The sequence below is a fragment of the Moschus berezovskii genome, chromosome 10, assembly GCF_049115385.1.
Source record: "Moschus berezovskii isolate FMDL1 chromosome 10, NW_MosBer_1.0, whole genome shotgun sequence".
NCBI lineage: Eukaryota > Metazoa > Chordata > Mammalia > Artiodactyla > Moschidae > Moschus > Moschus berezovskii.
In genome coordinates this window covers 110,221,717-110,239,375 of record NC_142469.1, presented here as the reverse complement: position 1 = coordinate 110,239,375, position 17,659 = coordinate 110,221,717, and the positions used below count along the sequence as shown (strand labels likewise).

The following is a 17,659-nucleotide window of genomic DNA, read 5'->3' as shown; positions in this document are numbered from 1 at the left end:
CCAGGGCTCTTCCCTGCCTGGTCGGTGGGAAACTCCCGGGAGGGGTCAGCCAGCTCTCCGCTGAGCCCTCTGAGCCCCGATGTGCTTGCCCCCTCTGCACTAGTCCGGCAGGACGGCGGCTGGAGCCACTGGTCGCCGTGGTCCTCCTGCTCGGTGACCTGCGGCGTCGGCAACGTCACCCGCATCCGCCTCTGCAACTCGCCGGTGCCACAGATGGGGGGCCGGAGCTGCAAGGGGAGCGGCCGCGAGACCAAGGCCTGCCAGGGCCCGCCCTGCCCGGGTGAGTGCACATGGCGTGGCCGGGCGCCGGGAGCCCCGTGTCTGGCTGGCTTCTCTGTGTGGAGACCCGGCCCCGTCCCAGTGCAGATCCCGGCCCCCATGACCTTGCTGTCCTCCTGCCCCCAGTGGATGGCCGGTGGAGCCCCTGGTCCCCGTGGTCGGCCTGCACGGTCACCTGTGCCGGAGGGATCCGTGAGCGAACACGCGTCTGCAACAGCCCCGAGCCCCAGCACGGGGGCAAGGATTGCGTGGGGGACGTCAAGGAGCACCAGATGTGTAACAGGAAGAGCTGCCCCGTAGGTGGGTGTGTGGTGTGGGGAGCCGCCCAGCAGGTGAGTGTGCGGCATGGCTCCTCGGCCCTCTGCCTCTCGGCCGCCAGGCACCTGCTGTGGGCCTGGACGCTTCTGCCACAGGCGTCTCTGAGGCCGCCGCTGGGTGCTGCTCCTGAGTGAGGTGCCGCCCGTGGGTGGCCACGAGCCTTGCCATCTCCTCCCTCCCTGCAGATGGCTGCCTGTCTAACCCCTGCTTCCCCGGAGCCGAGTGCAGCAGCTTCCCTGACGGCTCCTGGTCCTGTGGCTCCTGCCCGGTGGGCTTCCTGGGCAACGGCACCCACTGCGAGGACCTGGACGAGGTGGGTGCCCCTCCCCAGGCCGCGGGGTGGCCCGCAGAGGCCGGGGCCTGGGCTCACGTCCAGCCTGTCGGTCCCACAGTGCGCTGTGGTCACGGATGTCTGCTTCGCAACCAGCAAGGCGCACCGCTGTGTCAATACCAACCCCGGCTACCACTGCCTGCCCTGCCCGCCGCGCTACAAGGGGAACCAGCCCTTTGGCATTGGCCTGGAGGCGGCCAGGACCGAGAAGCAGGTGAGCTTCTGTCTTAGAGGCGAGAGGGCGGCGTGGGGAGGGACTGCTTACTCTGTGGGGGAGTAGGGCCTGCGGGGCTGAGTGTCCGCGCACAGCGTCCCAGGGGCCCGGATGAGGAACTGTGGCCTCGCCGTGACTCCAGGCGTCACTGAGGCTGTGCCCCTGCTCCGGCACCGCTGACAGCCTCAGGCCCGTCTGGGGAGCGGAGCCCTAGGGGTCTGGATGGACCTGGCCTCCCAGGTGCCCCCGTCAGGGTTGGGGTCAGCATGCGTCCTCGTGTCCCCAGGTGTGTGAGCCTGAGAACCCCTGCAAGGACAAGACCCACAGCTGCCACCGGCACGCCGAGTGCATCTACCTGGGCCACTTCAGCGACCCCATGTACAAGTGCGAGTGCCAGACGGGCTACGCGGGCGACGGGCTCATCTGCGGGGAGGACTCAGACCTGGACGGCTGGCCCAACAAGAACCTGGTGTGCGCCACGAACGCCACCTACCACTGCATCAAGGTGTGGGTGCCGCACAGCGCGTGCCCGCCTGGGAGGCCGCCAGGGACTGGGGGGGGGTGGCGGGAAACACCAGGCCACCCACCGGCACCGCCCCTCCAAGGCATCTGCCCGGGGCTTTCTGCAAATTCCAGGGGTAGTTCTGGAGAAGTAGCTCGTTGATGGAATTGGTAGAGGACAGAGCGCCTGATACACGTTTATTAACCGAAATCAGAGAGGGTTGAAGTCAGTGGACAGGGACGATGGCTGGTGCTGGCCCTCAGCTCCTGGCACTCCCCTGCAGCGGGATGACCCTGGGCAGCCCCTTGGGGGGTCAGAGGTCGTCACTGGTGCCGGAGCTTTGGGGGAGGAGCCGGGTGGGCGGTCCCGCCCAGTGTCCTCTCCGGTCGGTGCCTGTGGTCGGTCGTGGGCTCTTCATGGGGCCCCGGGCTCCAGGCACAGGCTCCCTTTCTCCCCTCAGGGGCGGTGCTGATGTCAGGCCTCAGGCGGCCCCGGGGGACACGCGGAGCCCGGCCTGGCCGTGAGGTCTCCGCGGTGGGGTCTCCGTGAGCTGCACCACCTGTACCCTCGGCCCTTCTTCCTGAGGGCAGGGGGCTCGGGGGCGTTTTCACAGCGTCTGCTTCCGCCTCTCGCAGGACAACTGTCCCCTCCTGCCCAACTCGGGACAGGAGGACTTCGACAGGGACGGCGTCGGGGACGCCTGCGACGACGACGACGACGACGACGGCGTCACCGACGAGAAGGTGGGCGGCTCCGCGGCGCGGCCGGCGGTCCCCGCGCTCCGGGGTGCCTGGGGCGGGAGGGGGCGCTCCGCTCCGCCCTGCGAACCGCCGGGACTTCTCTCCCCAGCGCGGCTGGAGTCACCGGGGGAACCCCATGGTTTCCACCGCACATTAGCCAGCCGGGCATGCAGCCACGTGGGATGCTCTACTGGAATGCTTTCAAGAGTTCACTTTTACTTGTCCATCCTCCTTGGGGGAGCCAGTGATGCAGGGCTGTCTCTTCAAGGGGAGATGCTACCGCTCACTGCCTTTACAGCAGAATCTTGTTCAGTCGCTCAGTTGTGTCCGGCTCTGAGACCCCGTGGACTGCAGCACGCCAGGCTTCCCTGTCAATCACCAACTCCCGGAGCTTGCTCATGTCCACTGAGTCGATGATGCTGTCCAACCATCTCATCCTCTGTCGTCTCCTTCTCCTCCTGCCCTCAATCTTTCCTAGCATCAGGGTCTTTTCCAGTGAGTCAGTACTCATCAGGTGGCCAAAGTATTGGCGTTTCAGCTTCAGCATCAGTCCTTCCAGTGAATATTCAGAGTTGATGTCCCTTAGGGTTGACTGGTTTGATCTCCTTGCAGTGCAAGGGACTCTCCATCCCCAAGAGAACTGCAGCAGACACACGTGGTCTGATGGATTCGTCCATGATTCAGCACTAGCAGACACAGAGCAGCCAAGTTTTTTCCGCCAGCTCACTTCCCCTGATCCATTAACTCTTTCAGTCCTTCACTCCCTGAACATCGACGTGTCTATCATCACCGTCTCTGTGTCTGTCCTCACCGTGATGTACATACTATATCACTTTTACCATAGTCAATCTCAAATTTTTTCATAGGGATAGATTGTGTAAATAATTATAAAATGACTTGTGGTCAAGAAATTGTAGGTAGAGCTTCCTGGCTGTATTTCTACCTTGATTATCTTGATCTGCTTTAAATACACGACTTGTAAGTGCCAAGTCATGTTATGAGTAACCCAGCAAGTGTCTCTACACTGTTTCTGGAATTCTTCCCTCGATCTTTTTCTAGGACAACTGCCAGCTTCTCTTCAACCCCCGTCAGTTCGACTACGACAAAGACGAGGTCGGGGACCGATGCGACAACTGCCCCTACGTGCACAACCCGGCGCAGATCGACACGGACAACAACGGGGAGGGCGACGCCTGCTCCGTGGACATCGACGGGGACGGTGAGTGGGGCCTGCCCGCGGGCTGCGGGCGCCGCGGGGCTCCGTGCTGGCCGGGGAGCTCTACCCCTGCTGTTCACTGACGTGCGGTGTCCCAAGTCATGTCTCCGCTCACGAGACCATGCTCACCCAGCCCCTCTTCCCAGGGGCCTCGGACCCCCCTGTGGGAAACAGCACAGCTGCGGCTTCCTTTCTTGACAGTGTTCCGCCAGCCCTGGTATCTCCTCTCACGCCTGCTGCTGTTCACAGCCCCAGGAGCCCAGCGCCCTGCCCTGAACAAAACCGAGCTTCTGAGAAGGGTCTCCCGGACCCCCTCTGTTTCCCCAGTGGCCTGCCTCCAGGCGTCACTGAGTCCATTGCAAAGAGCCCACCAGGGCTTCACCCCGGACACTGGAAACTTCTGATGGCACCATGCCTTTTAAGTGGTGTCCACGGGCCTGACCCTGCACCCACCCCCAGCACGCCCTCGCCCTTGGCGTCTGCAGCCTGGCCAGCAGCTCGCCAGACTCACACCCACTCCCCCTCCTGCCCGCCCCCAACTTTTCTGTCTCCAGGCTGCTTTCGGCATCTCACTGACCGGTTTCTACCAGCGCAGGACGGCATCTGCCCACACTGCTCTCAAGGGCTTTTCCTGGAGATGAGGCATCTCCTCCCATCCTCCCTCTGTGATGTCCGAACCTTATATGGGTCAGGGGTCCTTCCCCTGACTCTCTCCACCTCCCAGGACCCTCCCCACCAGCCAGGAACCCCCACCCCCCAGGAACCCCACCTGCCAAGACTCCCTACCTCCCAGGATCCCCCATCTGCCAGGATTCCCTACCTCTTAGGAGCCCCCCACCTGCCAGGACCCCCCACCACTTCTGAGGACCCCCACCTCCCAGGACCCCCCACCTGCTAAGACCCTCCCTACCAACCAGGATCCTCCTCACCTGCCAAAACACCCCACCTCCTAGGACCCTCCCCACCCCCTAGGACCTCCACCTCCCAGGACCCCCCACCTCCCAGGACCTCCACCTCCGAGGACCCCCCACCTCTCAGGACCCCCACCACCTCTCAGGACCCTCCACCTATTGCAACCCCTAACCTGCCAGGATCCCCTCACCTCCTGGGATCCCCCACCTGTCAGGTTAATTCATAGTTTTCATAACTTTGATGAAATTCATGATCTATTTTCAGATTTCTGGGTATAAGTTGCTGCACCTAAGCCCCCATCAGTATCTGTCATGGTTGGTTTCCTAGTAACGTAGGAAATGGATGCGTTTGTGGAGCCCAGGTGGCTGGCCAGTCCCCAGCAGCTCGAGGTAGATTTTCTGAGTGGGTGTTAGGGCAAACAGTCAGCTTGAAGACCCAGATATTTATGCTGCGGTGACTCATGTGCTAACTCTCGGTGTGCCTCACCATCCAGAGACTTGCAAGCGTTGGTTCTGCTTTAAACTAAGGGTATTTTCCTTTTAATGGGAAATCTGCCATGAATCTAATAATCCTCACATCTTAGATTTCTTGTTTATTAAGCAGAAGTGTGGCTGCACGTTTAATTCAGTAAGCAAAGCAGCGTGCCTTCTCTAAGCTCCATGCCCTCTGTTCTTCCCGCGCCCCACAGATGTCTTCAACGAGCGAGACAACTGTCCCTACGTATACAACACCGACCAGCGGGACACCGATGGGGACGGCGTGGGCGACCACTGCGACAACTGCCCCCTGGTGCACAACCCCGACCAGGTAAGGGATTGGGAGACTGATCAGGGCATCTGCGAGGAGCGGAGGTCGAGGGGTCACCACAGGCTGTATGGCCTTGTGGTTTTCCGCGCGCTCTGCCAGGATGTGGCAGCACAGGCTGCTCAGTCACTTTAACTGAAAACACTGACTGAACTCGAGCCTGAGCATGGCTATATCTCAGTGGCCCCCAGCCAGACAGTAGGTGCCTCTGCCCCGCTGTGCGTGGGAGTGAGTCTCCCGATCAGCTTGGTGTTTCCCTGATGCAGACAGAGGAATTGGCTGCTTTTCCGGGTTGGCCTCTGGAAGTCACAGTGGGAACAGAATGTGCTGATGTAGTTCACAGAACGTGCTGGAGAGAAGATGTTGTCTTGAAGGACTCGATTGAGCGGCAGCTAATTCTTTCTAGTCCCCCTTAAGGAGAGTGGGCCTCTGTAGGGAGGGGGTTTGGATGCAGAGACACCTGGACCCCAGTCCCCATTCTGATGTTGGTGGGTCGTCTCAGGAGGCGGTTTCCTCTCTGCGGTCATGGCTTGTGTGGGGAGTGAGGTGGTCCAGGCTGCACACGCTCGATGACTTTCAACCCGGCCTCTGTTTCGCTGGATGGAGGCTCAGGGCCGCTGTCCCCGAACTTTGCCTCCCAGACCGACCTGGACAACGACCTCGTGGGAGACCAGTGTGACAACAATGAGGACATCGACGAGGACGGCCACCAGAACAACCAGGACAACTGCCCCTACATCTCCAACGCCAACCAGGCTGACCACGACCATGACGGCCAGGGCGACGCCTGCGACTCGGACGATGACAACGACGGCGTCCCCGACGACAGGGACAACTGCCGGCTGGTCGCCAACCCCAACCAGGAGGACTCGGACGGTAGGCGCCACCCGTAGGAACAGCGAGGCCACAGGGATGTGAGCTGTTGGATGAAAAGATCGCTTTAGCTGCAGTGGTCCCCGGGGAGAGGATCTGGAGCGTGCGGAGCCCAGGGCGGCTCAAGGTCTCAGGTGACACGGTAGGGGCTCAGCAGAGGGCCGGGTCCTCTGGTGTCTGCTGGAGGCTGACCCAAGCGCAGGTGGAGGACACGCAGCTGCCCTGGATGAGACGGGAGGCGGGGGCGGGGGGATGGAGCCCACTGACCCAGAGGCACGTGGAGACTCACTGGCTGAAAGGCAGCTCCAAGGACACCCGGCCGCCACAGCACAGGGCTCATTGTTGACAAGAAGACAGATGGCTTCCATCCCCACAGCTGGGAGGGCTTGGCTGGTGCTGGGGGGTCTGGGGTGGAGGCGATGCCAGTGCTCGGTGACATCGTCCGGGCTGTGGACGCTTCCGCCAGCTAGAGTGCGGGGCTGTCACCCAGAGCACAGAATATGTGCCTCTTAACAGAACTGAGGGGCCGTCTGCCTCTGAGGGGAACTGAAGGACTGTCTGCCTCTGAGGGGAACTGAGGGACCTTCTGCCTCTGAGGGGAACTGAGGGACCGTCTGCCTCTGAGCAGAACGGAGGGACCCTGTGCCTCTGAGGGAAACTGAGGGACCGTCTGCCTCTGAGGGGAACTGAGGGGCCGTCTGCCTCTGAGGGGAACTGAGGGACTGTCTGCCTCTGAGGGGAACTGAGGGACTGTCTGCCTCTGAGCAGAACGGAGGGACCCTGTGCCTCTGAGGGGAACTGAGGGACCGTCTGCCTCTGAGGGGAACTGAGGGGCCGTCTGCCTCTGAGGGGACCTGAGGGACCGTCTGCCTCTGAGGGGAACTGAGGGACTGTCTGCCTCTGAGCAGAACGGAGGGACCCTGTGCCTCTGAGGGAAACTGAGGGACCGTCTGCCTCTGAGGGGAACTGAGGGGCCGTCTGCCTCTGAGGGGAACTGAGGGACCGTCTGCCTCTGAGCAGAACGGAGGGACCCTGTGCCTCTGAGGGAAACTGAGGGACTGTCTGCCTCTGAGGGGAACTGAGGGGCCGTCTGCCTCTGAGGGGAACTGAGGGACTGTCTGCCTCTGAGGGGAACTGAGGGACTGTCTGCCTCTGGGGGAAGTGAGGGGCCATCTGCCTCTGAGGGAAACTGAGGGGCCGTCTGCCTCTGAGGGGAACTGAGGGACCCTGTGCCTCTGGGGGAAGTGAGGGGCCATCTGCCTCTGAGGGGAACTGAGGGACCGTCTGCCTCTGGGGGGAACTGAGGGACCCTGTGCCTCTGGGGGAAACTGAGGGACCGTCTGCCTCTGAGGGGAACTGAGGGGCCGTCTGCCTCTGAGGGGAACTGAGGGACCGTCTGCCTCTGAGGGGAACTGAGGGACCTTCTGCCTCTGAGGGGAACTGAGGGACCGTCTGCCTCTGAGCAGAACGGAGGGACCCTGTGCCTCTGAGGGAAACTGAGGGACCGTCTGCCTCTGAGGGGAACTGAGGGGCCGTCTGCCTCTGAGGGGAACTGAGGGACTGTCTGCCTCTGAGGGGAACTGAGGGACTGTCTGCCTCTGAGCAGAACGGAGGGACCCTGTGCCTCTGAGGGGAACTGAGGGACCGTCTGCCTCTGAGGGGAACTGAGGGGCCGTCTGCCTCTGAGGGGACCTGAGGGACCGTCTGCCTCTGAGGGGAACTGAGGGACTGTCTGCCTCTGAGCAGAACGGAGGGACCCTGTGCCTCTGAGGGAAACTGAGGGACCGTCTGCCTCTGAGGGAAACTGAGGGACCGTCTGCCTCTGAGGGGAATTGAGGGGCCGTCTGCCTCTGAGGGGAACTGAGGGACCGTCTGCCTCTGAGCAGAACGGAGGGACCCTGTGCCTCTGAGGGAAACTGAGGGACTGTCTGCCTCTGAGGGGAACTGAGGGACTGTCTGCCTCTGGGGGAAGTGAGGGGCCATCTGCCTCTGAGGGAAACTGAGGGGCCGTCTGCCTCTGAGGGGAACTGAGGGGCCGTCTGCCTCTGAGGGGAACTGAGGGACCCTGTGCCTCTGGGGGAACTGAGGGGCCATCTGCCTCTGAGGGGAACTGAGGGGCCGTCTGCCTCTGAGGGGAACTGAGGGGCCGTCTGCCTCTGAGGGGAACTGAGGGGCCGTCTGCCTCTGAGGGGAACTGAGGGACCCTGTGCCTCTGGGGGAACTGAGGGGCCATCTGCCTCTGAGGGGAACTGAGGGGCCGTCTGCCTCTGAGGGGAACTGAGGGACCGTCTGCCTCTGGGGGGAACTGAGGGACCCTGTGCCTCTGGGGGAAACTGAGGGACCGTCTGCCTCTGAGGGGAACTGAGTGGCCATCTGCCTCTGAGGGGAACTGAGGGACCGTCTGCCTCTGGGGGGAACTGAGGGACCCTGTGCCTCTGGGGGAAACTGAGGGACCGTCTGCCTCTGAGGGGAACTGAGGGGCCGTCTGCCTCTGAGGGGAACTGAGGGACCGTCTGCCTCTGAGGGGAACTGAGGGACCCTGTGCCTCTGGGGGAAGTGAGGGACCCTGTGCCTCTGGGGGAACTGAGGGACCGTCTGCCTCTGGGGGGAACTGAGGGACCGTCTGCCTCTGAGGGGAACTGAGGGGCCGTCTGCCTCTGGGGGGTACTAAGGGACCGTCTGCCTCTGAGGGGAACTGAGGGACCCTGTGCCTCTGGGGGAACTGAGGGACCGTCTGCCTCTGAGGGGAACTGAGGGGTCGTCTGCCTCTGAGGGGAACTGAGGGGTCGTCTGCCTCTGAGAGGAACTGAGGGGCCGTCTGCCTCTGAGGGGAACTGAGGGACCCTGTGCCTCTGGGGGAACTGAAGGACCCTGTGCCTCTGGGGGAACTGAGGGACCCTGTGCCTCTGGGGGAACTGAGGGACGCTGTGCCTCTGGGGGAACTGAGGGACCCTGTGCCTCTGGGGGAACTGAGGGACCCTGTGCCTCTGGGGGAACTGAGGGACGCTGTGCCTCTGGGGGAACTGAGGGACCCTGTGCCTCTGAGGGGGAACTGAGGGACCCTGTGCCTCTGAGGGGAACTGAGGGGCCGTCTGCCTCTGAGGGGAACTGAGGGACCCTGTGCCTCTGGGGGAACTGAGGGACCCTGTGCCTCTGGGGGGAACTGAGGGACCGTCTGCCTCTGAGGGGAACTGAGGGGCTGTCTGCCTCTGAGGGGAACTGAAGGTCTGTGTGAGGGATATGACGGAAACTTGGTTGAACCCACAATCTTTTCTCCCTCTAAAGCAGCAGGCACTCCGACAGGGTGATTTAGTGAGCGGTCGTCTGGATTGTCACGATGAGCATGGACTCCATACCTGTGAGGTCTCAGTGGCCATCTCTCCATAAGCCAGGCTGGTCTGTGGCCCCCAGCCCCACCCCTGGGAAAATTGACAAGATGCCCCCCAAAAGCCAAAATCCATTTCTCCCCAGGGAGACCATTTTTCATCAGAGAGTTCTGCCCTCAATGTCAAGTAAATTGCAGGCAGGGGCAACTGAGGTAATAGCAAAGGTTTTGAAGATAATCAGAGGGAAAAGCTGGCAATTCAGCTTGATTTCCCCTGGCAAGGTTCAGGTTTTGTACCCCAATTTCAAGTTCAGAATAAAAAGAAATGGCTCTCACGGGAGCTCACATATGGCAAGCTTCACTGCAGTGTTATCAGAGCGACGTTTTGAGAAGAGTCCAGACTCCTCCTCAGAGTATTGGGGCAAAATGTCAGCAATTACAGGCACTGGTCCAGAAAGCGCTGCCAAGCCCTTGGCCTCAGACTTTCAGAGACTCACGTACCAAGTCTTCTCAGACACAGAGGCAGATGGCGAGCCCTTACTTTGCTCTTCTCTCTGCTTTTCCTTGGCGACAGGTGATGGGCGTGGGGACGCTTGCAAAGACGACTTCGACAATGACAGTGTCCCTGACATTGACGACGTGTGTCCTGAGAACAACGCCATCAGCGAGACAGACTTCCGGAACTTCCAGATGGTCCACTTGGACCCCAAGGGCACCACCCAGATTGATCCCAACTGGGTCATTCGCCATCAAGGCAAAGAGCTGGTGCAGACAGCCAACTCCGACCCTGGCATCGCTGTTGGTGAGCCTCAGCATGCGCGCCGCGGAGCACGCACGCTTGCCCTTTGAGACCGAGGGGACGCAGCAGTGGGCCTCTCTGGTAGCTCCCACCCTCCCTTGGCTTGCAAACCATCCGCCTAAGTATTTGTGATGGAAGAGCTTGGGGAAGGGCGTCTTTGCCTCTCCAGTCTCTGAGATCTCATATTCCACAGGCCCTTTCATTTTACGGATTCTGTGTTTAAGTTATTACCTAAGGCAGTGAAGCCCTCCCATAACTTTAGAAAGATTAAGCTCCCTCAGTGCCCTAATCGCCTAGGAACAGGGCTCCAGTTGGATGGAAGGGAAGATCCTTCTCCACCTGTGTCCAGGGATTCCTGGGCCTCCAGGACTTTCCTAGAAGGCTGTTTCTGAGAACAGATGTTCCTTGTGGCCTCCAGGTTTCGACGAGTTCGGGTCTGTGGACTTCAGCGGCACGTTCTACGTCAACACGGACCGCGACGACGACTATGCCGGCTTCGTCTTTGGCTACCAGTCCAGCAGCCGCTTCTACGTGGTGATGTGGAAGCAGGTGACGCAGACCTACTGGGAAGACCAGCCCACCCGGGCCTACGGCTACTCGGGGGTGTCCCTTAAGGTGGTGAACTCCACCACAGGGACGGGCGAACACCTGAGAAATGCGCTGTGGCACACGGGCAACACGGAGGGACAGGTGAGCACACGGCCCTCCAGGCAGGCGGCTGCCGTGGGCCCTCGGGAGAGCCGTCCTGGCCCCTCGCAAAATACCCCAGGCTCTGTTTACGTTCATTTTACCTCAGCCAGTCAGTGTGAGTCTCTCAGTCATGTCTGACCCTTTGCAACCCCAGGGACTGTGGCCTGCCAGGCTCTTCTGTCCATGGGATTCTCCAGGCAAGAATACTGGGGTGGGTGTCATTCCTTTCTCCAGAGGATCTTTCCGAGCCAAGGATCGAACCCAGGTCTCCTGCATTGCAGGCAGACTCATTACCATCTGAGCCACCAGGGAAGCTCAGATAATTTCAATACTCTTGCTTATTAAAGATGCCATGCCTGGTACTTTTATAAACATGACTGGCGAACCTCTTGCACGTGAAGCATAGGTCTGTGTCCTATAGAAATGGGGAGAAAAGGGTTCCAAAGCTCTCGCTCCTGCGTTGGGAAAGCAGAGACCCGGGGCTCAGCCCGGCGGCTCCTCACTGAACGGCACAGCCCCCATCAGCGGGCTTTGCTCACATTAAGGTTCATGCTGTGGGATTTGTCAGAGGGAGGCCTGGTCACCCGAGCGTGGGGGTTTCTCGTCACAGGGATGTTCCGTCTCCCTTTTGGTGCCATAAAGCCATGCCTAAGGCTCAGGGAGCCGGTTGTTCTCAGAGTGATGCTCTCCCTCAGGTTCGCACGCTATGGCACGACCCCAAAAATATCGGCTGGAAGGACTACACTGCCTACCGGTGGCATCTGACCCACAGGCCTAAGACGGGCTACATAAGGTAGGGAGAGGGAGGTCTGCTGCCTGCTGCGTTTCTGCCCAGCAGTTGTCCATTTCAGGGATGTCTTCCCACCGCATGGTGTCCCCAGACGAATCAGTGGAAGTGGATTCTGCCCTGTGTGCTACTCCCTGGATTTTCCCGCTTTAAATGCTTCTCTTTTCTGTCCAGCATCTTCTTCTGCACATCACTTAAAAAAAAAAAAGAAAGAAAAAAGCCAAAACAAAGCTATTGAAGAGGAGATCAAGCTTGTAACAAGCCAGAAGGTGGTAGGCATCTCCCTCACAGGAGAGAAAGTGCAGTTGAAGCGCTGCGTCTTTGTGGATTAGCATGTTTCCTTTGCACACGTTCCTGCTTATTTCTGATTTGAGAACGGCTGAGTCCAAGACTCATCTTGAACAAAACTTTGACAAAGCTGTCCAACAGAATTTCATTCTCTCGGCATGACAGCATTTTTAATCAGTTTTGATTAAAGCACAGTGACTTAAATTGAAACTTTTTGCAGAGTGAGACTTAGTGCGCAGGCCAGTCTGATACTCCATCAGGAGTGTGTGTGTGTTCTCGGTGACAGCAGACAGATCTGGGAAGGGGTGGTGCAGGTTGGCTGCAGGGACTGTTTCCGGGGAGAGGCGCTGTTTCTCCACTCGCGAGCCCCTCCCCTACCATGGAATCTTAGTGCCTCTGTGCATGTGGGGTGGAGCCAGTGCTTCCATGTCTGTCAGCTCACGGTTCTTGAGGAAGCAGGTGAGCACAAGGCTTTGGTGCAGTGTGAAGGCCAGAAGCCTGCTGCCAGGGCGAGGGTTAGAGTTAGGGTCAGGGTCAGTGTTAGAGTCAAGGTTAGGGTTAGCATTAAGGTCAAGTTAGGGTCAGGGTCATGGTTCGGGTTAGAGCTAAGATCAGGGTAGGGTCGGAGCTGAGATCAGGGTTAGGCTGAGGGAAGGGTCTCCTGACTCCACTACGCCATTCCTGGCTCTTAAAGGAAGACGCAGCCTGGAGGCTTGGGCGGGTGACTGTCAGTGAGTCATGGGGAGGAAGGTTGGTCTGGGTTTTGTTATTGCTCTTGGCGAGCCTTGTGAGGAGAAAGCTGACCTCCTGCCCTCTGGTGAATGTGTTTCACAGTTTTGACCTTCTCTTTCTGTCTCCTTGTTTTGTTTTCAGAGTCTTAGTACATGAAGGAAAACAAGTCATGGCGGACTCAGGACCCATCTATGACCAAACCTACGCTGGTGGGCGGCTGGGTCTGTTTGTCTTCTCTCAAGAGATGGTCTACTTCTCGGACCTCAAATATGAATGCAGAGGTGAGTGTGAGAGCAGGGCTCCCTGGGGCCCTGTGTGTCACAGAGAACAGGGAAGGAGCGCACAGTTTGCTTTTCATTTTACAAAAACTGCACATCAGGGAAATAAACTGGTGGCCCGCCCAGCAGATGTTTGGTTTGGTCAGCTTGAACTGACTTTGTCAGTCTGTTTGTTTTGAGTTCCATGTGAAGGTCTTCTGTAGGACAAATGCTTTTGTTACTCACAGGCTTTACCTGCCCACTGCACCCTACCCCATAGCTTCCTGCATCGTCTACACCTGCTGGGCCCCTTTGGCACTTTAGACTGCAGCCCCTGATAGAGAGAAAGAAAGGAAGGAATGAAGAAGAAAAGGAACGGGCGAGAAAGAAAGGAAGCTAGAGGCAGAGACGGAAGGAGGGAGGGAGGGGGAGGTGGAGGGGGGCCTCTCTGGCTGTCTCTCTAGGAGCATATTCAAGTCAAAGTATGATAGAGCTGGAGGGGAACTTGGCTTCTATGTGGTCTCAACCTGTGCTTTCATGTAGATATGAAAGTATCTTCTGTAGTTGAGGTAAGACTCAGAGATGCTTCTCAAAAATCACACAGCAAGAGTGTTGATACATCTTCTTGATTCTGGTGGAGTGAGTGTTCTCTTCCTTACGTTAGGTTTCATTTGAGACATTTCACGCTTCCTTCCATATGTCCATCCATCCATCCATCCACCCATCATTGCATCTATGCTGCTATCCATCCAGCCATCACCATCCACCCACCCACCCACCCATCCATCCCTATCCATCCATCCATCCACCCATCCATGCATCCATCATCCATCCACCCATCCATCCATCCACCCACCCACCCATCACCACATCCGTGCATCTGTCCCTCCATCCACCCACCCATCCACCCATCCACCCATCCATCCATCACCATCCACCCTCCCACCCACCCACCCATCCATCCCTATCCATCCATCCATCCACCCACCCATCACCACATCCGTGCATCTGTCCTTCCATCCACCCACCCATCCACCCATCATTGCATCTGTGCTGCTATCCACCCATCCACCCATTCACCCATCCCCATCCATCTATCATCCATCCATCCATCCACCCGTCATCGCATCTGTGCTTCTGTCCATCCATCCATCCATCCATCATTGCATCTATGCTGCTATCCACCCATCCATCCATTCATCCTTATCCACCCATCCATCCACCCACCAATCCACCCATCCATCCCTATCCATCCATCCATCCATCCATCCATCCATCACCTCCATCATCCATCCATCCCCATCCATCCATCCACCCGTCATCGCATCTGTGCTTCTGTCCCTCCATCCATCCATCCATCTATTCATTCAGCCATTCATGCATCCATGCATATTGTGGATGTCTTTTTTTAAAAATAGAAATAATGATATTTTAGGTTATAATTAAACAAATAAAGCAAAACAAAACTCGTGGTCCAGTCTCCCAAATTCTGTCACTGTGTTTTGCAGATGTCTAAGCAAGATTTGCTGTGTCTCCAGCAAAGTACTGTAGATGCTGTTCCCCAGACACCTCAGTCCATCCCAGTGCTCCCAGCTGCTCTCTCTAGCAGACCTCCTGTCCTTGACCCTAACCTTGAGTGGTTCTTCACCTGCTGTCCTCAGTCCAAGCCCAAGTGCCTTCAGAGGATAAATAATAATGGAACTGAAAGATGAACATCCAACCCACAACAGGAAAAGCAGTTTGATGATCCGTGAGACTTTATGTGGAGTGAAAATTGAGCATGATATTGTGTTGTTTTTCTTTTCTTGTGTGTTTAAAAAGAATGACGTTTACATATGAAATGTAAGTACTTTTTGTATTTTTGTGTATATGGAGTTGAAGGGAATATTGTGTATAAGCCATTATCATAAATTAAGCAGGAAAAATATTGCCCCACTACTTTCAGTGCTTTGAGTTGGGTGTGAGAGCACCGAAATATTGTTAGGTAAATTATGAAGAAGGGTCAACTCAAGTTTGAAGTAATTCCATCATCAGAAAGAGGTCAGGAGATAGCAGTCACATATGTGGGATGTCAGGCAACTAACTGGAACATCAGAAATACCCATGGGAATAAGTGCATACCCCTTCCCGACTCTCTTGTCCCACAGTGAAAGCCCTCAGAGATGTGGTCTCATCAAAGAAGGAAAGCTCTTTGAGACGGCTCTGCTGTGGGTCTAGACTTGGGCCTGGCAAAGCCCTGCTGACCTGATGGTTTAGCAGGTCCTGCCATCGCTGCAGTGGCCCTTCCAGTTGTGGTGGACCTGGGAGAATTCGTGGTCAGTTGTTCCTTGGTTCCGAGGTCTGGTCCTCAAAATCCTCACTGGGGCTCCTTCTCATCTCTGCTGCTGTAGAAGAGCCAGTGGAGAAGCGGTCAGCAAATGCGTTTCTACATCTAATCCCTCGTCGAGGCTTTGACACTGTGGGCAAGTTGCTTTTACCCAACTTGGTAACACATTCCATTAAGGTTCCAGTTATAAATGTTGTGTTAATATTTATTAAGTGAGTATAGAATGCAGTTCTGTTCACCAGTAACTTATTTAAATATGCCAAGTAGTGCATACTTAGTATAATTTCTAGAAGTAAACATATAACTAGCATATAATATAAAGATACAGTTATAACAAAATACCTTCTGTCAAAATACAAGGCTTTATAATGTTATATTGCCATGATCAAGCATGCTGCAAAATGTGATAGAATAAACAAATAATAATGAAGAGTTTATAATGGAACCTTAATATATACTGTTGCCAGTGACTTTAATTCCATATATATATATATATTTTTTACTATTTTCTATCTGCTGTACGTAGGACTTTAAAGACTTTGAATGCCAAGGATAAAGCAGTGCTGTCTCAGCAGACACACCCCTTAGTCATACAGCAGTATTCACAGGCTTGATTTGTTTTTTGCTTTAAGTTGCATGATGTTTCTTCAGGAAATATTAGTTAATCTCACTCCATGTAGGGGCTCAGGAAGAAGACTCGTCTCATTGGCCTGATGTGGCAGACAGCCTCCCTTCCTGTTGACAGCGAGCTAACGCCTCCGTCACGGAGAGAGAGGACCCGTGACCTGTCTCCCTTGCTCGTGCCGTCTGATAAACTTATATTTGTTGCTTCTTTGAGGTTAATTGCCTTCTTGCTATGCTGCACTTTTTACATTTTTCGGTGGAGCTGTCGTCCCAAGACAACGGAGTGTTGGGAGCTGTCATTAAATGTCCCCATGGAAGAGTGTGCAGGCTTCTGTGTCGGTGTGTTCGGTGGTACGGGGTGATGATGTGAATATTTAGAATGTACCATATTTTTTTGTAAATTATTTATGTTTTTTTTTAAAAAAACAAACTTTTGGTACAGATGGATGAAACTTCTTTTGTTTTGCCAAAGACTGTAAATATTAATTTATTTGTTCACATGGTCAGATTTTCACCACTGAACCCTGCATTTAGCTAGAGCCTCATTTTTATACTTCAAAGGTTCGTAACAGGAAATAAATTGTAAAAAGGTTTTCTATAAATCAATCTCTCTCCCTTTTTTAAAGAGCTAGCAGGGCTTCTGCCGGGGTGCAGTGGACGGACCCCAGCAGGACGAGCAGAGCTCTGTGTCAGGCCTTCTCAGGCCAAGATGCAGTCGGGGGTCTTCACAGAGTAGGAGGCTGTTGAAGGCAGGTCTCACCGTGGTTGGTGGAGCCGCCCGGGTCATGCAGGACGTAGCCCTAGGGAGTCCATCCTCTATTGCCTCTTGCTGTCCTGCTGGGGACCGAGCGGTGTGGTGAGTGTTGGCCCCACTGGGACGACTCAGGGGAGAGGGGCAACCCACGGGGCCCCTCATTGTATGAACGCTGCTTCCCTGGACCAACCTGGTGGCAAACCAGAGAGAGAAGCCACAGGAGGCTTGGCGGGTGAGGGTGCGATCGTGGTGTTGTCTGGATAAGCCGCTCGTTCGGTGTCGGGAGGAGGCCATGGTGGCTGGGCGTCTCTGGCTACCCCGCTGCCCCCGGGACTTCTGAGCAGTACAGCGGCCTCAGTTATGGGGGAACCGTGAGGGCTGCAGGGGGAGATGGACAGACGGACAGCACATCTGGAAGCCTCGGGTGCAGGAAAGGCCTCCCGAGGAGACGGGTGGAGGCGAAGATCTGGCGTGATTTGGGGGGAGAACAGGTGGGTGTGCACACGTGGAGGAGGAGGACGAGGCCAGGCCGGGAAGGGGCTCGAGAGGCTCCGGGAGCTGAGCCGCGGGGCGATGGGGCGGGCTGGACGCGGGGGCTGTGACCACTGGGGGACGCTGGCGTGTGTTCCGCCTGTGGGACGGAAAGCAGGAGATGCAGCAAGAAGCGGTTCCTCACGTCCCAGTCTGGGGGGATGTTTGTCGAAAGGCAGGTTTCTGACAGACACATCCCCCGGCAGCACCCAGTGGTCCCGGGACCAGTTTCGTGTCTCTGTGACCTGTGGGGGGGCCGTGGCCCCATGGGGGCTGGGTCTGTGGAGCCTCTTTCTTTTATGAGAGGTTCTTACACTCGGGGTCATGCTGTGCTCCATCACTGTCCCTGAAGAAAAG

The 17,659-nt window shown here is 57.0% G+C and overlaps 1 protein-coding gene across 1 annotated transcript in view; it reads left to right on the top strand.

The window, feature by feature from the left end:
* Window positions 1–16,337, top strand: part of THBS2 (thrombospondin 2) — a 31,567-nt gene extending 15,230 nt beyond the window's left edge. Inside the window, exons 9-22 of the mRNA XM_055433325.2 lie at window positions 104–280; window positions 406–579; window positions 783–910; window positions 990–1,142; window positions 1,429–1,647; window positions 2,280–2,387; window positions 3,444–3,603; window positions 5,201–5,319; window positions 5,958–6,192; window positions 10,089–10,316; window positions 10,732–11,003; window positions 11,699–11,796; window positions 12,952–13,091; window positions 14,576–16,337. Coding sequence (XP_055289300.1) covers window positions 104–280; window positions 406–579; window positions 783–910; window positions 990–1,142; window positions 1,429–1,647; window positions 2,280–2,387; window positions 3,444–3,603; window positions 5,201–5,319; window positions 5,958–6,192; window positions 10,089–10,316; window positions 10,732–11,003; window positions 11,699–11,796; window positions 12,952–13,091; window positions 14,576–14,583 — 2,219 coding nt within the window. The 3' untranslated portion in view covers window positions 14,584–16,337. The remainder of the gene's footprint in view (window positions 1–103; window positions 281–405; window positions 580–782; window positions 911–989; window positions 1,143–1,428; window positions 1,648–2,279; window positions 2,388–3,443; window positions 3,604–5,200; window positions 5,320–5,957; window positions 6,193–10,088; window positions 10,317–10,731; window positions 11,004–11,698; window positions 11,797–12,951; window positions 13,092–14,575) is intronic.
* The last annotated feature ends 1,322 nt before the right edge of the window (window positions 16,338–17,659 follow it).